Source organism: Saimiri boliviensis, chromosome X, assembly GCF_048565385.1.
Source record: "Saimiri boliviensis isolate mSaiBol1 chromosome X, mSaiBol1.pri, whole genome shotgun sequence".
Lineage (NCBI taxonomy): Eukaryota > Metazoa > Chordata > Mammalia > Primates > Cebidae > Saimiri > Saimiri boliviensis.
In genome coordinates this window covers 83,169,924-83,194,276 of record NC_133470.1, presented here as the reverse complement: position 1 = coordinate 83,194,276, position 24,353 = coordinate 83,169,924, and the positions used below count along the sequence as shown (strand labels likewise).

Below are 24,353 nucleotides of genomic sequence, written 5' to 3'. Positions count from 1 at the left end.
ACAAAAAAAAAAAAACAGTAATTGAAAACACTCCAGGTTGAGAGTTCCACAGCAAACACAGATGAACCTGAGACAGTCTGGCTCTGTGGGGGAGGGGCGTCCGCCATTATTGAGACACTCCACAACTACAAAAGCAGTCTGCCATCACTGAGGCAGCCCGCCATTGCTGAGGCAATCTGCTGTTGACGAGGCAACCTGCCACTACAGAGAGTCCGCCATAACAGAGGTGGGCCACCATTGCCGAGGCAATTCTAACTACACCCACATAAACAGGACTGCAGGGAAGATCACACAGCAGCTGGGCAGAGCCCACAGCAGCTCAGCAAAGAATCTGCAGGCAGACAGGGAGTAGGCTGCCTCCTTGCTGGGAAGGGCAGCCCTGAAAGAAAAAAAAAGGCAGCAGCACAATGGAAACTCATAAATAAAGGCCTAACTCCCTGGGACAGAGCACCGGGGAGGATAAAAGGGAGTTTATGAGTTCTGCTGCAGCAGACATAAACGTACCTGCCCAGCAGCTCTGAATGAACAACGGAGCTCACAGCTCAGGACTTGAGCTCCAATAAAGGACAGACTGTCTCCTCAAGCAGCTCCCTGACACCCATATATCCAAAGAGTCACCTCATAAAGGAGAGAAGAGACTTACATTCATTTGGCGGGCATCCTTCTGGGACAAAGATAGCAGAAGAGGAAACTGGTAGCAACCCTTACGGTTCTGCAGCTGCAGCAGGTGATCCCCTGGCAAGCAGAGCCTGGAGTGGACCTCAGCAGTCCTACAGCAGAGGGGCCAGACTGTTAGAAGAAAAGCTAAGAAAAAGGAGTAACTTCAGCATCCACAAACTGGAAGTTCACTCAGAGACCCAATCTGAAAGTCAGTAACTACAAAGACAACAGGTGGATAAACCCAAAAAGATGGGAAGAAACCAGCACAAAAAGAATAAAAACACACAAAACCAGAACACTTCTCCTCTTAAAAGGGATCACAACTCCTCACCAGCAAGGGAACAAGGCTGGATGGAGAGTGAGTGTGAGGAAATGACAGAATCAGACTTCAGAAGGTGGGTAATAAGAAACTTCTGTGAGCTAAAACAACATGTTCTAACCCAATGCAAAGAAACGAAGAACCTTGAAAAAAGATTGGACGAAATGCTAATGAGAATGGACAACATAGAGAGGAATATAAGTGAATTGATGGAGCTGAAAAACACAAAACGAGAACTTTGCAAAGCATGCACAAGTTTCAACAGCCGAATTGACCAAGCAGAAGAAAGGATATCAGAGGTCGAAGATCAACTCAATGAAATAAAACGAGAAGGCAAGAATAGAGAAAAAAGGGGAAAAAGCAATGAACAAAGTCTCCAAGAAATGTGGGACTATGTGAAAAGACCTAATCTATGCTTGATAGGTGTACCTGAATGTGACAAAGGGAATGAATCCAAACTGGAAAATACTCTTCACAATATTATCCAGGAAAATTTCCCCAACCTAGCAAGGCAGGCCAATATTCAAGTCCAGGAAATACAGAGAACACCACAAACCAAGCTTCATAAGTGAAGAAAAAATAAAATCCTTTGCAAACAAGCAAGTACTCAGATATTTCATCACCATGAGACATGCTTAACAAGAGCTCCTGACAGAGGCTCTATACATATAAAGGAACAACAAGTACCAGCCACTCCAAAAACATAGCAAATGGTAAAGAGCATTAACATAATGAAGAATCTGCATTAACTAATGAACAAAACAGCCAGCTAGCATCAAAATGGCAGTATCAAATTCACACATAACAATATTAACCCTAAATGTAAATGCACTAAATGCCCCAATCAAAAAACACAGACTGGCAAATTGGATAAAAAACCAAAACCCATCAGTGTGCTGCATACAGGAAACCCATCTCACATGCAAGGATACACAAAGGCTCAAAGTAAAGGGATGGAGGAAGAATTACCAAGCAAATGAGAGCAAAAAAAAAAAAAAAAAAAAAAGCAGGAGTTGCAATTCTCATCTCTGATAAAATAGACTTTAAAGCAACAAAGATCAAAAGGGACAAAGAAGGACGTTACATAATGGTATAATGATCAATGCAACAAGAATAGCTAATGATCCTAAATATATTCGCACCCAATACAGGAGCACCCAGATACATGAGGCAAGTTCTTAATGACTTACAGAGAGACTTAGACTCCCACACAGTAATAGTGGGAGACTTTAACACCCCATTGTCAATATTAGACAGAGCAACCAGACAGAAAATTAACAAGGATATCCAGGACTTGAATTCAGACCTGGATCAAGCAAACAGAATAGACATTTACAGAACTCTCCACCCCAAATCCACAGAACATACATTCTTCTCAGCATCACATCACACCTACTCTAAAATTGACCACATAATTGGAAGTAAATCACTCCTCAGCAAATGCAAAAGAATGGAAATCATAACAAACAGTCTTTTAGACCACAGTGCAATCAAGGTAGAACTCAGAATTCAAAAACTTACTCAGAACCGCACAGCTTCATGGAAACTGAACAACTTGCTCCTGAATGTTGACTGGATAAACAATGAAATGAAGTCAGAAATAAAGATGTTCTTCAAAACCAACGAGAATGAAGACACAACATACCAGAATCTCTGGGACACATTTAAAGCAGTCTCTAGAGGAAAATATATAGCAATAAGTGCCCACATGAGAAGCAAGGAGAGATCTAAAGTTGACACCCTATCACCAAAATTGACAGAGCTAGAGGAGCAAGATCAAAAAAACTCAAAACCTAGCAGAAGACAAGAAATAACTAAGATCAGAGCAGAACTGAAGGAGATAGAGACACAAAAAACCCTTCAAAAAATCAATAAATCCAGGAGCTGGTTTTTCAAAAAGATCAACAAAATAGACAGACCACTAGCCAGATTAATAAAAAAGAAAAGAGAATAACCAAATTGATGCAATAAAAACCGACAAAGAGGATATCACCACAGATTCCACAGAAATTCAAACCATCATCAGAGATTGTTACAAACAACTCTATGCACATAAACTAGTAAACCTGGAAGAAATGGATAAATTCCCGGACACTTGCCTCCTCCCAAGCCTAAACCAGGAAGAAACTGAAACCCTGAATAGACCAATAACAAGGTCTGAAGTTGAGGCAGCAATTAAGAGCCTTCCACCCAAAAAAAGCCCAGGTCCAGATGGGTTCACAGCCGAAGTCTACCAGATATACAAAGAGGAGCTGGTACAATTCCTTCTGAAACTATTCCAAATAATCCAAAAAGAGGGAATCCTTCCCAAATCATTTTATGAGACAAACATCATCCTGATACCAAAACCTGGCAGGGACTCAACAAGAAAAGCAAACTTCAGGCTAATATCCATGATGAACATAGATGCAAAAAATCTTCAATAAAATACTGGCAAGCTGATTGCAACAGCACATCAAAAAGCTAATCCACCATGATCAGTAGGCTTCATCCCAGGGATGCAAGGCTGGTTTAACATACACAAGTCTATAAATGTAATTCACCACATAAACAGAACCAAAGACAAAAACCACATGATTATCTCAATTGATGTAGAGAAGGCCTTTGACAAAATTCAACAGCCTTTATGCTAAAAATCCTCAATAAACTAGGTATTGACGGAACGTATCTCAAAATAATAAAAGTTATTTATGACAAACCAACAGCCAATATCATATTGAATGGGCAAAATCTGGAAGCATTTTCTTTGAAATCTGGCACTACACAAGGATGCCCTCTGTCACCACTCCTATTCAATATAGTACTGGAAGTCATAGCCAGAGCAATCAGGCAAGAAAAAGAAATAAAGGGTATTCAAATAGGAAAGGAGGAAGTCAAATTGTCTCTATTTGCAGACGACATGATTGTATATCTAGAAGACCTCGTCGTCTCAGCCCAAAATCTCCTGAAACTGATAAGCAACTTCAGCAAAGTCTCACGATACAAAATCAATGTGCAAAAATCACAAGCATTTTTATACACCAATAACAGACTTAAAGAGAGCCAAATCAAGAATGAACTGCCATTCACAATTGTTGCAAAGAGAATAAAATACCTAGGAATACAACTAACAAGGAACATAAAGGACCTCTTCAAGGAGAACTACAAGCCACTGCTCGACAAAATAAGAGAGGACACAAACAGATGGAGAAACATTCCATGTTCATGGTTAGGAAGAATCAATATCATGAAAATGGCCATACTGCGAAAGTAATTTACATATTCAACGCTATCCCCATCAGGCTACCAATGACCTTCTTCACAGAACTGGAAAAAAAAACCTTAAACTTCATATGGAACCAAAAGAGAGCCCACATAGGCCAGTCAATCCTAAGCAAAAGGAACAAAGTGCGAGGCATCACACTACCAGACCTCAAACTATACTACAAGGCTACAGTAATCAAAACAGCATGGTACTGGTACCAAAACAGAGATATAGACCAATGGAACAGAACAGAGGCCTTGGAGGCAACACACCATATCTACAACCATCTGATCTTTGACAAACCTGACAAAAACAAGCATTGGGGAAAGGATTCCCTGTTTTAAATGGTGTTGGCAAAACTGGCTAGCCATGTGCAGACAGCAGATACTGGACCCCTTCCTGACACCTTACACTAAAACTAACTCCAGATGGATTAAAGACTTAAACATAAGACCTAACACCATAAAAACCATAGAAGAAAATCTAGGCAAAACCATTCAGGACATAGGCATAGGCAAGAACTTCATGACCAAAACACCAAAAGCATTGGCAACAAAAGCCAAAATAGACAAATGGGACCTAATCAAACTCCACAGCTTCTGCACAGCAAAAGAAACGGTCATTACAGTGAATCGGCAACCAAGAGAATGGGAAAAAATTTTTGCAGTCTACCCATCTGACAAAGGGCTGATATCCAGAATTTACAAAAAACTCAAACAGATCTACAAGAAAAAAACAAACAAGCCCATTCAAAAGTGGGCGAAGGATATGAACTGACACTTTACAAAAGAAGACATATGTGAGGCCTACAAACATATGAAAAAATGCTCATCATCACTGGCCATTAGAGAAATGCAAATCAAAACTACATTGAGATACCATCTCACGTCAGTTAGAATGGCGATCATTAAAAAATCTAGAGACAACACATGCTGGAGAGGATGTGGAGAAATAGGAACACTCTTTCAGTGTTGGTGGGAGTGTAAATTAGTTCAACCATTGTGGAAGACAGTGTGACGATTCCTTAAGGTCCTAGAAATAGAAATTCCATTTGACCCAGTGATCCCATTACTGGGTATATATCCAAAGGACTGTAAATCTTTCTACTATAAGGATACATGCACACGAATATTCATTGCAGCACTGTTTACAATAGCAAAGACCTGGAACCAACCCAAATGCCCATCGATGATAGACTGCAATGGGAAAATGTGGTACATATACACCATGGAATATTATGCAGCCATCAAAACGATGAGTTTGTGTCCTTTGTAGGGACATGGATGAACCTGGAAAGCATCATTCTCAGCAAACTGATACAAGAGCAGAAAATCAAACACCGCATGTTCTCACTCATAGGCAGGTGTTGAACAATGAGAAAACATGGACATAGGGAGGGGAGCACTACACACTGGGGTCTTCTGTGGGGAAACGGGGAAGGGATGGAGGGTGGGGAAGTTGGGATAGATAGCATGGGGAGAAATGCCAGATATAGGTGAAGGGAGGAAGTCAGCAAATCACACTGCCATGTGTGTACCTATGCAACAATCTTGCATGTTCTTCACATGTACCCCAAAACCTAAAATGCAATTAAAAAAAACTTTATTTAAATGCAATCACAATATGTATTTATTTGTGTCTGGCTTCTTTCATTTAATATTATCTTTAGGAGATTAATCATTGTTCAGCAATAGTTTAATGGTGCTATATAGAAGTTGATTGTGTGAGCACACCACAATTTATTTATCCATTCTGCCATTGATGGACTTAGGAGTAATTTCTGGTTTGGAATTACTATAAATGGTGCTGATAAGAACATTCTATTACATGTCTTTTGGTGAACAAATACATTAACTTCTGTTTGAAATAAACTTAAGAATGGAACTTATGGATCATATGGTATGTGTATGCTCAGATTTAATAGATACTACAAAAGATATTCTTTCCAATGATAAATTGACATCCACCCATGCCATTTTTGGGCATCTCAGGCTATATTCATTAGTTTTAGCTAGTATATGGCACAATCGGAGCCAATAGTCTTATTTTTGTTGCATATAAAATGAGCATAATAACATCTGCTTCACTGATCTAATTGGGCTACTGCAAGAATCAAATGAAAAAATAGGCTGGGCACGGTGGCTCATGCTTGTAATCGCAGCACTTTGGGAGGCCGAAGTGGGCAGATCACCTGAGGTCAGGGGTTCAAGACCAGCCTGGCCAACATGGCAAAACCCCATCTCTACAAAAAAAAAAAAAAAAAAAAAATTGGCCAGGCGTGCTGGCATGCACCTGTAGTCCCAGCTACTTCAGAGACTGAGGCAGGAGAATCGCTTGAACCTGGGAGGCAGAGGCTGCAGTGAGCCAAGATCACACTACTGCACTCCAGCCTGGGTGACAGAGTGAGACTCTATCTAAAAAAAAAAAAAAGAAAGAAAGAAAGAAAGAAAAAAAGAAAAAGAAAGTAATGGTCCATCCTCCCAGGCTTCAAGGAGCCAGGCCTGGAGAGAGAATGGAGTGAGAAAGTGTAGGGTTAGGCCTTTGCAAAATATTTAATTTACTTATTTTATCATCCCAGAAGGAAAGATATTATTAACCTCCCTTTATATTGAAGGCAACTGAAACTTAGAGACCTGCCACAGAGTTTATAAGTAGAAGAGAGGTTTTGACATCAGGTTTCCTCAATTCTTTAACTCATTGTTTAAACCAGAGAACAGAAAAATGATCTTAATTCCTGTGTGTGCTTGTTCATAAGAGCAACATTTTTACAGATCATAATTGTAATCTTTTGACTTTAAATAGAGATTTACAATTTACAAATTGTTTCCACATACATGATCTCATTGGACCTCTGTAGGATAACTCCATGAGGTAAGTAGTTCAGCTGTTATTATCTTACTTTATAGAAAAGGAAAATAATGATGAGCCTTGTGATTTGTCCAAGGTTACATGGAATCTAGTATTCACTACTTATGTTAGGTGGCAATCTTTTCTAAAGCCAACAGAGACAGCAGCAGGAAAAGTCTACTACACATATGCAAAATGGTTGTGCAATGTTCTTTGTATTAGAATAAGACTATTTCTAGACTTTTGCACAAAGTGATGCCACTATATTGTACAGTTTTCCCTTTTTCTCCTGATTTGATATGAAGCAAGAGAGCTATGGAAGGAGGGGAAAGCAAATCAAGCAGGCATTTATCTGACAAGAAAAGCTAGGAAGATTTTACAAAGTTATTCTTCTTCTTAGTTGACAGACAAGTATTTCCCAAGAGAGCTCAACAATTGAGTGGAAGGTGCATTTGATGGATTTGTGTATTGTGGTGTAAATGTGGGCTTTCAGACAGCTAAGGTAGATGGGCTTTCAGATATATTACCATTACAATCTCAGTTCAGGTGTGTGACCTTGGAGGAGCTATAGAAATTATAAAAATACTAGAAGAAAACCTTAGGATGACTCTCCAGGATAGTGCTCTGGGCAAAGATTTTATTGCTAAGACCCCAAAAGCACAGACAACAAAACCCAAAATTAGACAAATGAGAATGGATTAAACTAAAGAGTTTCTGTGAGGCAAGGGAAACAATCTTAACAGTGAAGAAACAACCTACAGTATGGGAGTATGGCTATTGTAGAATGGCTGTTATTACAAAGACCAAAAATAACAGATGTTAGCAGGGATGTGTAGAGAAAAGAACTCTTATACATTCAATAAACGGTGCTTGGAAAACTGGATGTCCAAATGTAGAAGAATGAAATTAGACCATTTTCTCACAACATATACAAAAATCAACTAAAAATGGATTAAACACTTACATGTAAGACCTGATACCATAAATCTGCTGGAAGAAAACATATGGTATAACTCTATGATATTGGTGTGTACAATTACTTTTTTGATATAATCCAAAAGTATAAGCAATGGAAGAAAAATAGACAAATGAAAATACATCAAGCTAAAAAGCATCTGCAAAGCAAAGGAAACAGAAGAATGAAGAGACAATCTGCAGAATGGGAGAAAATATTTGCAAACTCTGCATCTGATAAGGGGTTAATATCTAAAATATATGAGGAACTCAAACAACTCAATAGTAAGAAAATAAATTACCTGATTTAAAAGTGGGCAAAGGATCTGAATAGACATTTCTCAAAAGAAAACATATGGCCAACAGGTATAAGAAAAAGTGCTCAACATCACTAATCATCAGATAAATTCAAATTAAAACCACAGCGAGCTATCATCTCATACTCCTTAGGATGGCTATTATTAAAAAGACAAAAGACAAACATGTTGATGAGGATGTGGAGATAAGTTAACAGTTGCACACTGTTGGTGGGAATGTTAGTTAGTACAACCATTATGGAAAAGAATATGGTGGTTTCTGAAAAAACCTAAAAGCAGAACTGCTACATGATCCAGCAATCTCACCACTGGGTATATATCCAAAGGAAATGAAATAAGTATGTTCGAGAGTTATCTTTCATGTTCCTTGCATAAATATTCCCAATAGCCAAGATAAAGAATCAATCTAGGCAGAATATATGGGAGAGTGTATAGAGAAAATGTGGTATGTATAAAAAGTGGAATGCTATTCATCCTTAGAAAAGAGGAAAGTCCCATTGTTTGTGACAACATAGATGAACCTGGAGAACCTTAAGTGAAATAAGCCAGGCACAGAAATATCAATACTGCATGATCTCATTCATATGTGCAATGTAAAAAAACAAACAACAACAAAAAAAGTTAATATCATAGAAACAGTAGAATGGTGGGTACCAGAGGCTGGTGGGTTGTGGAACAGTGGTTGGGGATATGGTGACTATAGCTTAATAACAATGGATTATATACTTTAAAATTTCTAAGAAACAAACAGCGGAGTGCAGAGATAACTCACAGAATGTGAGAAAATGTTTGAAAACCATTCATCTACAAAAGATTAATACCAAAAGTATATAAGAAACTCAGCCGGGCGCGGTGGCTCAAGCCTGTAATCCCAGCACTTTGGGAGGCCGAGGCGGGTGGATCACGAGGTCGACAGATCGAGACCATCCTGGTCAACATGGTGAAACCCCGTCTCTACTAAAAATACAAAAAATTAGCTGGGCATGGTGGCACGTGCCTGTAATCCCAGCTACACAGGAGGCTGAGGCAGGAGAATTGCCTGAACCCAGGAGGCAGAGGTTTCGGTGAGCCGAGATCACGCCATTGCACTCCAGCCTGGGTAACAAGAGCAAAAACTCCATCTTAAAAAAAAAAAAAAAGAAACTCAAACTCAATAGCCAAAAAGATCCAAGGATTATAAATCATTCTACTATAAAGGCACATGCACACAGATGTTTATTGTGACACTGTTTGCAGTAGCAAAGACTTGGAACCAACCCAAATGCCCATTAATGATAGATTGGATTAAGAAAATGTGGCACATATACAGGATGGAATACTATGCAGCCATAAAAAAAGATGAGTTCATGTCCTTTGCAGGGACACGGATGAAACTGGAAACCATCTTTCTCAGCAAACTGACACAAGAACAGAGAACCAAACACCACATGTTCTCACTCATAGGTGGGTGTTGAACAATGAGAACACACGGACACAGGGAGGGGACCATCACACACTGGGGCCTGGTGGGTGGGGAGGCTAGGGGAGGAATAGCAAGGGGTCGGGGGATTGGGGAGGGATAGCATTAGGAGAAATACCTGTCATAGATGATGGGACAATGGATGCAGCAAACCTCTACCATGGCATGTGTATGTAACAAAGCTGCATGATCTGCACATGTATCCCAGAACTTAAAGTATAATTTTAAAAAAATGGGCAAAAGATATGAATAGACATTTCTCAAAAGAAGGTAGACAAATGCTCGACACTGCTAATCATTAGGGAAATGCAAATCAAAACCACAATATCACCTCACCGCAGTTACAATGGCTATCATTAAAAAGACAAAAAAATAGGCTGAAAGTAAGGATAATTAATATGTCCAAATACAGAGAGAATGAATAAGATCTAGTATGTGGCAGCACAATAGGGCAACTATAGTTAACAATAACTTATTGTATATTTAAAAATAACTACGAGAGTAGAATTGGAGTATTCCTAACACAAAGAAATAATAAAGGCTTGAAATGATAGATATCTCTATTATCCTGATTGGATCATTACATATTGTATGCCTGCATCAAAACATTCCATGTACTCCATAAATATATACAATTATTTACCCATAATAATTAAAAATTTAAAAATTAATTTTAATAAAATAAAATATAATAAAGTGATCTTAAAAGAAATTTGCTCATGGTTAGATATTACTTATTGGTTACACTTTAACTGATGATTTCTATTGTAATGTTATAATGCTTAGAATATACATATATATTTTAGAAAATATAGGATTTTTGCTTTCATAAAGGTAATGATACTTTTAGCCTAAAACATTATAATTTTCAATAATTTTCTCTAGTGTTTGAAAATTATTTTAATCCTCTGTTTAGTGCTCAAAAATGTGGTTCATTTGTGAACTGATTAGTTAAACTTTCTAATAAAGTTATTTTACACTCTTTATGTTAAAGAAACAAATGCTGGTGAAGATGTGTAGAAAGGGGAAATCTTACACATTGTTGATGGGAATGTAAACTAGTACAGGCAATATGGACAACAGTACTGAGGTTCCTCAAAAAATTAAAAATAGAACCAGCATATGATCAAAAAAACTCACTACTGGGTATATTAAAAAGGAATGAAATCAGTATGTTGGAGAGATGCCTTCACTCTCATTGTGATGGTTCAATTTAGGAGTCAGCTTGACTGGACTGAGGGATGCCAAGATGGCTGCTGAAGCATTGTTCCCTGGGTGTGCCTGTAAGGGTGTTTCCAGGGGAGCTTGATGTGTGAGACAGTAGACTGCAACAGTTAAGATCCACTTTCAATGTGGGCAGGCACGGTCCTATTAGCTGGGAGCCTGGTTGGGACAAATAGCCAGAAGAGGAGGAATTCTCTCTCTTTGCTCATTCTATCTCTCTTCTGGAGCAGGATGCCTTTCTTCCTCCTGCCCTTGGACATCAGACTCCAGTTTCTTCCACTTTTAGACTTTGGGACTTACATCAACAGCCTCCTCTGGGCTCTCAGGCCTTTGGCCTCAGAATGGGGTCTGTACCATCAGCTTCCCTAGTTCTGAGGCTTCCAGACTTGGGGTGAATCATGCTACCAGCTTCTCTGGTTCTCCAGCTTGCAGATGGCCTACTGTGGGACTTCTCCACCTCTGTAATCCTCTGAACCAATTACACCTCATAAATCCTCTCTCATATATCCTATTGGTTCTGTCTCTCTGGAGAACCTTGAGTAACAATACCCACATTTATTGCAGCACTATTGACAATAGCCAAGATATGGAATCAACCTAACTGTCTATTAACAGATGAATGGATAAAGAAAATGTGGTGCCTATGCACAATGGAGTACTATTCAGCCATAAGAAAGAATCAGATCCTGTCATGTGTGGCAACATGGATAAGCCTGTAGGACATTACATTAGGTGAAATAATCCAGGCACAGAAAGACAAACTTTGCATGTTCTCACTTACTTCGGGGAGCTGAAAATTAAAATAATTGAAATGGAGATAGAGAGTAGGAGGATAGTTACCAGAGGCTGGGAAGGTTAGTGGGAGGGTGAGGGAGAAGTGGGGAAGGTTAATGGGTACAAAATATAGTTAGAAAAAATGAATAAGGCCTAGTATTTGCTAGCACAACAGGGAGACTATGGTAAAAAAAAATAACAATTCAATCATACCTTTTAAAATAACCAAAAGAGTATAATTTGATTGCTTGTAACACAAAGATGAATGCTTGAAGTGATGGATACCCCATTTACCCTGATATGATTATTACACACTGCACAACTATATCAAAACATCTCATTTAACCCATAAATATACACACCTACTATGTAACCATGAAAATAAAATATAAAAAGAAAATAAATATAAATTTAAAAGTTGATGTTATAGAGGTAGAGAATAGAACAGCGTTTCCCAGAGGCAGGGGAGAGGAGGAGGGAAGGAGAGATGGGAAGAGGTTGGCCATTGAGTACAGAGTTAGTTAGGAGGATTAAGTTCTGCTGATCTATTGCAGAGTAGTGTGGCAACAGTCAACAATAATATGTTGTATAATTCAAAATAGCTAGAAGAGATGATTTTCAATGCTCCCACCTCAAAGAAATGACAAGTGTTTGAGGTGATAAATATGCTAATTACATTGATTTGATCATTACACAATGCATATATGTATGAAAACATCACACTACATCCCACAAATATGTACAATTATTATGTGCCAATCAAAAACAAGATAAAACTTGAAAAAGAAAATTGCTAAAAAAATAGATTTTATGTGTTCTCACCACAAAAAAATAAGTGTGGGAAGTAGTTCATATGTTACTTACCTTTTTTTAACCATTCCTCAGTGTACACATATTTCAAAACAACACATCATACAACATATATGTATATTATTTTAATTGTCAATAACAAAGTTGTTGGCTCAAAAAAAGGAATGGCTAATAAGTACATGAGAAGATCCTCAACATCATTAGCCACAAGAAAAATCAAATTTAAATCCCAAGGAGACAGCTACCATAATGGCCAAAATTAATAAGATTGAGAACACCAAGTATTGGCAAGGACTTGGAGCAGTTACATTTCATACATTGTTGATGATGGTGTAAAATGGTACAATTACTTTGGTAAAACTTGTTGCAGTTGCTTACAAAACTAAGCACTCACCTACTCTATGATCCAGCAGTTCCACTCCTAAGTATTTACTTTAGTGAAATGGAAACATATCCAAAAAAACACTTTTACATGAATGTTCATAGCAACATTATTCATAATAACCCCAAACTGGAAAGAGTCCGTGTGTCTATATGTAAAAGAAGATATAAACAAAACAGGCAAAAATCTAATGTATAGTGGTAAAAAAGAATCAAACTATGGGTTCCCCTGAGATGTATGTGCAGGAGTATGAGAGTACTTCTTATAGTGATAGTAATATTTTATATATTCATAGGGGTTTGGGTTACATAGGTATATGCATTTGTCAAAACTCAGTGAGTATATATTTAATATTTTAAATATGATTGCATAAAGATTTTAACTTTAAAAAAGTTGTAAGCAAATATTGAACTCTACTTAATGATATAAATGATATAAACATATAAATGTTTAGGGAGATGTGTACTGATATCTGCAATGTATTATACTTTAAAATTCATTGAAAATAAGACTAACTGATGAATGGATAGATGGGGAGATGGGTGATAAAGCAAGTATAGAAATATCTTAATGGTAGAATCTAGATTTAAGTCTATGGGTTTTCTGTGCAAAATGTTTTCAATTTTTCTATATGTTTAGAAATGTTCATGATAAAATGTTGGGAAAATATTGAGTTACTACTCATTGTTTTAGGCAATAGATACATGAGAGATAACAGAGGGAGAGTTTCCCAGAGGAACTTATCCAAGGGAAGTGAATTAGTACTTACAGAGTTCCTACTACAAGCCAGGGACAAAGGTGAGGGTAACAATTTATTTTTATGTTCACAACAACTGGGCACAGAAGCTATTATTATTGTAACTGGAAACTCATGACTAGCAGGTTAAGTGACTTGTCCAAGACCAAAAATCAATAAATGGCAGTCAGGATTTCACAATGAACTCCTTCTGATTACAAAGCCTGTACTCTTTGTAGTATGTCAAGTTTTGCAGCTATCTTCACCCTGCCTCTTCACCCCATATCTCCTTCATTGTTTTATTATTTTTTCCTAGTGCTTATCATCATTTGACATATTATATATTTGCTTATTTATTTTTAATTACTATCTCTTGTCACTATGATGAGAATTCCAAGAGGGCCAGGAATTTTTTGTCTGTTGTGCTTACAGTTTCATTTCCAGTGTCAAGAAAAGAGCAACACTCTTGGTAGATGCTCAAGAAATATTTGTAGAGTAAACTGAATTAGTGCACAGTAGTGGTTAGCTTAGAATAAGCAAAAGCAGGAGGGGTAATCCATATGCAAAAAAAAAAAAATCATAGTAAAAAGCATGGCTGCAAGATGAAAAATAATTGGCTCCAGAAACACAATGTGGTTTAGTATATCTAGGGCAAAATGTGTGGGAAACATGAATTATATGGGATGATGCTAGAAGAGTAAGAAGGGATCAGATCATGCAGAACCTTAAAGGTTATAAGGAAGGACTCCAGTCTTTCTCTGAAAGACATTGAGGAGGCTTAGAAGGATATCAACAGGGGAGCATAGGATAACACTTGTATTTCAGAAAGAATGTTCTAGCTACAGCATGAAAATTGAAGAGGGCTCATGGTGGAAGTAAGCACATCAGTTAAAACTTTAATAGTGGGAGCGAAGAGTGCAATATCTCACTGCAAGAAGAGATATTGTAGACAGAAAGCAGGGGATAGTCTGAGAAAAATATAGGAGGTTGAGTTGATAAGACAGGTTGTGTAATATAAGGGAGAGGGCAAAATTAAAGATAAAGTTTGGTTTATAGCTTGGGAAACTTAGTGGATGGTTGTGCCATTCAATGAAAATGGAAAAGCAATTGAAGAAGTAGGTATAAAATGAGTGGAAGTGATGAGTTCAGTTTTGAGTATGATATGTTTTATATTTTACAAAATATCTAAGCTGTGATATCAGTAGTCAATTGAATACTCTGGTCAGGAGCTTTGCATAAATCTGGGCTAGAGACACAAATGTTGTTGGGTAACCTAGCTGTTTGGTCAATGAGGATAATTTAATAACTGTTTTTCATTTTAACAATGTTTTCATTTAAAAAATACTACCTCTAATATTTGACCCCATCCCCAAAATAATCTAGTATTCTCTGGTTGATGACTATTTATTATTTCATGGGAATTATAAGAATACAGGCTGTTTTATAATAAAAAGCCATGGAATAGCAAGATTAAAATGTGTCAGATATAAGAATCTTAGGGATTTTTGTTACATTAGAAGGCTAATCTTTGGCAAATATATTACAATTCGGGGTAGTTTTTTGGTACTCACCTAATCAAATACAACTCTTTATTCCATGGGTAGATATTTAAGACTGGCCCAACCCCAATCATGTGGTTGTGACATTCTCCAACATCTTCAATATATTCATGCTTTAATGGCACTTTACTGAGGAGTTCAAATTCCTCAGGTGCCTTTTGAAGAACCTGTTGTGCTGCATAGAATCCATCTACTAGCAGTGTCCTGCCACCAGTTCCTTCATGTTTAAGACAGTGAAACACTTGAATGCTAAAGAAGGAAAAGAAAATTATTCTGTTCAGTGGAAAAGAAAACGTATTAAAATTCTAGAAATTATATATAAAATGATTACTGAACCTACTTCTCATTTTCTTTTCATGATTAAATAAATCTCATTTTCTAATTGTTTTTCCCTCATAGGCAGTTGTACTTTTTTTTTTTTTTTTTTTTTTTTTTGAGACGGAGTTTCGCTCTTGTTACCCAGGCTGGAGTGCAATGGCGCAATCTCGGCTCACCGCAACCTCCGCCTCCTGGGCTCAGGCAATTCTCCTGCCTCAGCCTCCTAAGTAGCTGGGATTACAGGCACGCGCCACCACGCCCAGCTAGTTTTTTGTATTTTTAGTAGAGACAGGGTTTCACTATGTTGACCAGGATGGTCTCGATCTCTCGACCTCGTGATCAACCTGCCTCGGCCTCCCAAAGTGCTGGGATTACAGGCTTGAGCCACCGCGCTCGGCCTGCAGTTGTACTTTTTTGTGTTTTGAAACATTAATGCCTTTAGAGGTTTCTTCTAAACATATCTAACATATATAGAAGCTTATATGTGGGAGGATCAAAGATGGTCAAATACGAACAGCTCTGGAGTGCAGTTCCCAGCAAGAACAATGCAGATGGTGAGTGCCCACTGCATTTCCAAACAAATTTTCATTGCCCACAGACCAGGAGTTTCGAGGGTCGAAAAGTGCCATGAGTTTTCATCACAGTGGTTTAAGCTGGTGCTTTGTTGGTGCACAGAAACTCACACAAATCTGATTGGCTGTTTCAACTGGCACCTGGCATACCTGAAAGACAGAGCTGCCCATTCAACTGAAAAGGAGGGGTCAGAAACAGGGAGCCAGGAGATCTGGCTTGGTGGGTACCACCCACACAAAACAAGCAATCTGAAATTCTCTGGATCGAGAGTTTCACAGCAAGCACAGCTGGACCCAAGACAGTCCAGCTCATGGGGAGAAGGGCTACCACTACTACTGAGACAGTCTGCCACTACCACAGCAGTTCACACAGCAGCTGGGCAGAGCCTGCAGCAGCTTGGCAATGCCTCTGCTGGCAGACTGTGACTAGGTTACACCATGCTGGGCAGGGCATCTATGAAAAAAAGCAGCAGCACCACAGGAACTTATAAATAAAGCCAACCATCCTAGGACAGAACACCTGGGAAAAGAGGCGATTATGAGTTCCTCTGCAGCACACTTAAAAGTACTTGCCCAGCAGCTCTGCACAGAACAATGGAGTTCCCAGCACAGCACTTGAGCTCCTGTAAGAGACAGACCATCTCCTCAAGCAGCTCCCCAAACCCCGTATACCCAAAGAGACACCTCATAAAGGAGAGCTCAGGTTGACATCTGGCAGGTACCCTTGTGGGACAAAGATAACAGAAGAAGAAACCGGCAGCAACCCTTACTGTTCTGCAGGTGCTGCAGGTGATCCCCAGGCAAGCAGGGTCTGGAGTGGACCTCCAGTAGTTCTGCAGCAGAGGGCCCTGACTGTTAGAAGGAACACTAAGAAACAGAAAGAAATAACTTCATCATCAACAAAAAGGATGTCCACCCAGAGACCCCATCCGAAAGTTACCAACTACAAAGACCACAGGTAGATAAAGCCACTAAGATGGGAAGAAACCAGCACAAAAAGGATGACAACTCCTCACAAGCTAGGTATCAAAGATGGATGGAGGATGAATCTGATGAATGGACAGAAAGAGGCTTCAGAAGATGGGTAATAACAAACTTCTCAGAGCTAAAAGAACATGTGCTAACCCAATGCGAAGAAACTAAGAACCTAGAAAAAAGGTTAGATGATATGTTAACTACAATAAACAGCTTAGAGAAGAATATAAACGACTTGATGGAGCTGAAAAACACAGCACAAGAACTTCATGAAGCATACACAAGTTTCAATAGCTGAATTGACCAAGAAGAAGAAAGGATATCAGAGACTGAAGATCAACTCAATGAAATAAAATGAGAAGGCAAGAATAGAGAAAAAAGAGTGAAAAGAAATGAACAAAGCCTTCAAGAAATGTGGGACTATATGAAAAGACCTAATCTACATTTGATAGGCAAACCTGAATATGACGGAGAGAATGAACCCAAACTAGAAAACACTCTTCAGGATATTATCCAGGAGAACTTCCCCAACCTAGCAAGCCAGGACACCACTCAAGTCCAGGAAATACAGAAAACACAACAAAGATATTCCTCAAGAAGAGCAACTGCAAGGCACATAATCATCAGATTCACCAGGGTTGAAATGAAGGGAAAAATGCTAAGGGCAGTCAGAGAGAAAGGTTGGATTACCCACAAAGGGAAGCCCATCAGACTCACAGCAGAACTCTCTGCAGAAACCCTACAAGCGAGAAGAGAGAGGGGGCCAATATTCAACATCCTTAAAGAAAAGAACTTTCAACCTAAAATTTCATATCCAGACAAACTAAGCTTCATAATTGAAGGAGAAAGAAAATCCTTTATGGACAAGTAATTGCCAAGAGATTTCGTCACCACCAGGCCTGCCTTACAAAAGTTCCTGACAGAAGCACTAAACAAGGAAAGGAACAACCAGTACCAGCCACTCCAAAAACGTACCAAATGGTAAAGACCATCGACACAATGAAAAAAATATGTCAGCTAATGGGCAAAACATCCAGCTAGCATCAAAATGACAGGATCAAATTCAAACATAACAATATTAACCTTAAATATAAATGGACTAAATGCCTAAATAAAAAGAGACAGACTGGCAAATTGGAAAAAACGTCAAGACCCATCGGTGTGCTGTACTCAGGAAACCCATCTCACGTGCAAGGACACACACAGGCTAAAAATAAAGGGGAAGATTTATCAAGCAAATGGAGAGCAAAAAAAAAAAAAAAAAAAAAAAAAAAAAGCATTTGCAATCTTAGTCTCTGATAAATTGGATTTTTTTTTTTTTTTTTTTTTTTGAGACGGAGTTCTGCTCTTGTTACCCAGGCTGGAGTGCAATGGCGCGATCTCGGCTCACCGCAACCTCCGCCTCCTGGGTTCAGGCAATTCTCCTGCCTCAGCCTCCTGAGTAGCTGGGATTACAGGCACGCGCCACCATGCCCAGCTAATTTTTTGTATTTTTTTTTTTTTAGTAGAGACGGGGTTTCACCATGTTGACCAGGATGGTCTCGATCTCTCGACCTCGTGATCCACCCGCCTTGGCCTCCCAAAGTGCTGGGATTACAGGCTTGAGCCACCGCGCCCGGCCGATAAATTGGATTTTAAACCAACAAAGATCAAAAGAGACGAAGAAGGGCATTACATAATTGTAAAAGGATCAATGCATCAAGAAGAGCTAACGATCCTAACTATATAAGCACCCAATACAGGAGCAGTCAGATACATAAGGCAAGTTTTTAATGACCTACAAAGAGACTTAGACTCCCACACAGTAATACTGGGAGACCTTATCACTCCACTGACAATATTAGATAGATCAACAAGACAGAAAATTAACATGGATATCCAGGACTTGAACTCAGATCTGGACCAAGGGGACCTAATAGACATCTACAGAAATCTCCTCCACAAATCCACAGAATATACATTCTTCTCAGCACCGCATTGCACCTACTCTAAAATTGACCACATAATTAGAAGTAAATCACTCCTCAGCAAATGCAAAAAAATGGAAATCATAACAAGTAGTCTCTCAGACCACAGGGCAATCAAATTAGAACTCACAATTAGAAAACTAACTCAGAACAGCACAGCTTCATGGAAACTGAACAACTGGCTCCTGAAAGTTGACTGGATAAACCATGAAATAAAGGCAGAAATACAGATGTTCCTTGACACCAATGAGAACAAAGACACAACATACCAGAAACTCTGGAACACATTTAAAGCAGTGTCTAGAGGAAAATTTATAGCAATAAATGCCCACATGAGAAGCGAGGAAAGATCTAAAATCGACACTCTAACATCAACATTGAAAGAGCTACAGGAATAAGATCAAAAAAACTCAAAAGCTGGTAGAAGACAAGAAACAATGAAGATCAGAGCAGAACTGAAAGAGATACAGACACAAAAAAAACCTTCAAAAAGTCAATTAATCCAGGAGCTGTTTTTTTGAAAAGATCAACAAAATACACCACTAGCCGGATTAATAAAAAAGAAAAGGGAGAAGAATCAAATAGATGCAATAAAAAACGATAAAGGGTATATCACCACTGATTCCACAGAAATACAAACTACAATCAGAGATTACTGCAAACAATTTTATGCACACAAACCAGTAAACCTGGAAGAAATGGATAAATTCCTTGACACTTGCACCCTCTCAAGCCTAAACCAGGAAGAAGTTGAAACCTTGAATAAACCAATAACAGGGGCTGAAGTTGAGGCAGCAATTAATAGCCTACCAACCAAAAAAAGTCTAAGTCCAGACAGGTTCATGGCCAAACTTTACCAGATGTACAAAGAGCAGCTGGTATCATTCCTTCAGAAAGTATGCCAAACAATACAAAAAGAGGGAATTCTTCCCAAATCATTTTATAAGGCCAACATCATCCTGAAAAAAAACCTGGCAGAGACTCAAAAATACAAAAAAAGAAAACTTTAGGCCAATATCCATGATGAACATAGATGCAAAAGTCTTCAATAAAATACTGACAAACCAATTGCAACAGCACATCAAAAAGCTTATCCATCATGATCAAGTAGGCTTCATTGCAGCTGGTTCAACATACACAAGTCTATAAATGTAATTCGCTACACAAACAGAACAAAAGACAAAAACTACATGATTATCTTAATAGATGCAGAGAAGGCCTTTGACAAAATTCAACAGCCCTTTATGCTAAAAACTCTCAATAAACTAGGTATTGAAGGAACATATCTCAAAACAACAAAAGCTATTTACAACAAAACTACAGCCAATGTCATGCTGAATGGGCAAAAACTGGAAGCATTTCCTTTGAAAACTGGCACTAGACAAGGATGCCCTCTCTCACCACTCCTATTCAATATAGTACTGGAATTTCTAGCCAGAGCAATCAGGCAAGAAAAAATAAATAAAGGGTATTCAATTAGGAAAAGAGGAAGTCAAATTGTCTCTATTTGCAGATGACATGATTGTACATTTAGAAGATGCTATCATCTCAGCCCCAAATTTCCTTAAACCAATAAGCAACTTCAGCAAAGTCTCAGAATACAAAATCAATGTGCAGAAATCACAAGCATTCCTATACACCAATAACAGACTAACAGAGAGCCAAATCATGAGCAAACTCCCATTTACAATTGCTACAAAGAGAATAAAATACCTAGGAATACAATTAACAAAGGATGTAAAGGACCTCTTCCAGGAGAACTACAAACCACTGCTCAAGGAAATAAGAGCGGACAGAAAGAGATGGAGAAACATTCCATGCTCATGGTTAGGAAGAATCAATATCATGAAAATGGCCATACTTCCCAAAGTAATTTATAGATTCAACGCTATCCCCATCAAGCTACCAATGACCTTCTTCACAGAACTGGAAAAACTACCTTAAACTTCATATGGGACCAAAAGAGAGCCCTCATAACCAAGACAATCCTAAGCTAAAAGAACAAAGACAGATGCATCACACTACCTGATTTCAAACTATACTACAAGGCTACAGTCATCAAAACAGCATGGTACTGGTAGCAAAACAGAGCTAGATACAGACCAGTGGAACAGAATGGAGTCCATGCAGGCAACATCACACATCTACAGCCATCTGATCTTTGACAAACCTGATAAAAAACAAGCAATGGGGAAAGGATTCCCTGTTTAATAAATGGTATTGGGAAAACTGGCTAGTATAGTGTACAGAAAGCAGAAACTGGACCCCTTCCTGACACCTTAAAATAAAATTAACTCCAGCTGGATTAATGAGTTCAATGTGAGACCTAACAACATAAAAACCCTAGAAGAAAATCTAGGCAAAACCACTCAGGACATAGGCAAAGGCAAGGACTTTATGACTAAAACACCAAAAGCATTGGCAACGAAAGCCAAAATAGACAAATGGGACCTAATTAAACTCCAGAGCTTTTGTACAGCAAAAGAAACAATCATTAGAGTGAACTGGCAACCAACAGAACGGGAAAAAATTTGTGCAATCTACCCATCTGACAAGGGGCTAACATCCAGAATCTACAAAGAACTAAAACAGATTTTTTTACAAGGAAAAAAAACCCAAACCCATCCAAAATGGGTGAAGGATATGAACAGACACTTTTGAAAAGAAGACAGATATAAAGCCAGCAAACATGAAAAAATGCTCATCATCACTGATTCTTAGAGAAATGCAAATCAAAACCACATTGAGATATCACCTCATGCCAGTTAGAAAGGTGGTCATTAAAAAATCTGGAGACAACAGATGCTGGAGAGGTTGTGGAGAAACAGGAACGTTTTTACACTGTTGGTAGGAGTGTAAACTAGTTCTACCATTGTGGAAGACAGTGTGGTGCTTCCTCAAGGACCTAGAAATAGAAATTCCATTGACCCAGCAATCCCATGACTGGGTATATACCCAAAGGATTATATATCATTCTATTATAAAGACACATGCACATGTATGTTCATAGTGGCACTGTTTACAATAGCAAAAACCTGAAACCAACCCAAGTTCCCCTTGACAATACACTGGACAAGGAAAATGTGGCATATATACACTATAGAATACTATGCAGCCATAAAAAACGATTAGTTTATGTCCTTTGTAGGGACATGGATGAATCTGGAAACCATCCTTCTCAGAAAACTGACACAAGAACAGAAAATCAAACACCACATGTTCTCACTCATAGGTGGACATTGAACAACGAGAACACATGGACACAGGGAGGGGAGCATCACACACTGGAGTCTGTTGGGGGTGCCAAGGGAGGGACAGTGGCAGGGTGGGGAGGTTGGGGAGGGATAACATGGGGAGAAATGCCAGATGTAGGTAACGGGGGGGATGGAGGAAGCAAACCACATTGCCATGTATGTACCTATGCAACAATCCTGCATGATCTGCATATGTATCCCAGAACCTAAAGTACAATAAAAAAGAAAAAAAGAAAAAAAAGAAGCTTATATGTGCTAGGCCCTGGGGATACAGGCATGAATAATATATAACTTATATTTTTAAGAAGCTCATAGTCTAGTAAGAAGAGATAAAGCAAATAAATACCAAATAAAATATCACTGGTTCTATATAAAGTTGAATACAGGATACAGTGGGGTCATAAATGAATAATCTATTCTAGCAGGATGTTGTATAAAGAAATAGTTTGGAGAAGGATGGAAATGGTTTTGACTATTCTTAAAGAACAAGCAAGAGTTGGAGTAGAAGGAAACTGAGATGAGAAGGCATTTCAGGCAGAGAGAAGCATGATAAATGATACAAATGTAAAACAAGGTATATTTAAGGAAGAGAGTAAGAAGTTCCCTATTAGCATAGCATAGAGAACCACAAAATGATTTTAAACTGTGAAACTCTATGGCCATATCAACATTTTAAAGAATCCATTATGTTGATAGTGTGGAACATAGACTAGTGAGAAGCAGGGTGACAATAAACTTGGAAAACAACTTGAATAACTGAAACAGTAAAGAAAAATATTGAGAGTTTGAACTCAGAAAGGGGCATTATAGACAAGACACACCTGAGAGATACCAAGGTAGAAGTAGCAGAATTTGATAACTGAAGGACAGGCAAGAATCTAGAATAACTCCAGGTTTCTCAATTGAGCACCTGAAGAATGATAATGCTACTTACTAAGATCGAGATTACAGGCAGATATGCAATTGAATGATAATAAGGAAGTATGAGAGGTTGAGGAAGGAGTTCAGTTTAGAGGCATGTTAGAACAGCTGAATCATATATTTTTGAATATGTTAACAGGGAAAGGTAAGGTGACTATTAATGGACTGGAAAACTAAGATAGAATTTTCAAATTAAAGACATAAATAAAATACCTAGGAATACAACAAACAAAGGAGGTAAAGGACCTCTTCAAGGAGAACTACAAACCACTGCTCAAGGAAATATGAGAAGACACACACAGATGGAAAAACATTCTATGCTCATGATTAGGAAGAATCAATATCGTGAAAATGGCCATACTGCCCAAAGTAATTTATAGATTCAATGATATATCCATCAAGCCACCTATGACCTTCTTCACAGAACTGGAAAAAACCACCTTAACCTTCATATGGAACCAAAAGAGAGCCCACATAACCAAGACAATCCTAAGCAAAAAGAACAAAGCTGGAGGCATCACGCTACTTGACTTCAAAGTATACTACAAGGCTACAGTAATCAAAACAGCATGGTACTGGTACTAAAAAAGAGATATAGACCAATGGAACAGAACAGAAGTCTCAAAGGCAATGCCACACATCTACAACCATCTGATCTTTGACAAACCTGACAAAAACAAGCAATGGGGAAAGGATCCTGTTTAATAAATGGTGTTGGGAAAATTGGCTAGCAGTGTGCAGAAAGCAGAAACTGGACCCCTCCCTGACACCTTACACTAAAATTAACTCCAGATGGATTAAGGACTTAAACATAAGACTTAACGCTATAAAAACCCTAGAAGAAAACCTAGGCAAAACCATTTGGGACATAGGCATAGGCAAGGACTTCATGACTAAAACACCAAAAGCAATGAGAACAAAAGCCAAAATAGAGAAATGGGATCTAATTAAACTTCAGAGCTTCTGTACAGCAAAAGAAACAATCGTTAGAGTGAACTGACAACCAACAGAATAGGAAAAAAATTTTGCCATCTACCCATCTGAAAAAGGGCGAATATCCA

The 24,353-nt window shown here is 38.4% G+C and overlaps 1 protein-coding gene across 10 annotated transcripts in view; it reads right to left on the bottom strand.

The window, feature by feature from the left end:
• TMLHE (trimethyllysine hydroxylase, epsilon) overlaps positions 1–24,353 on the bottom strand; it is a 145,222-nt gene that overhangs the window by 15,676 nt on the left and 105,193 nt on the right. For 6 of the 10 annotated variants that reach the window (XM_003921785.3, XM_074391733.1, XM_074391726.1 and 3 more), the window contains one exon: positions 15,298–15,534. The exons of 1 other annotated variant lie outside the window; for it this stretch is intronic. In XM_003921785.3, coding sequence (XP_003921834.1) covers positions 15,298–15,534 — 237 coding nt within the window. 3 more of the 10 variants (XM_074391729.1, XM_074391727.1, XM_074391730.1) reach the window with 2 other exon arrangements.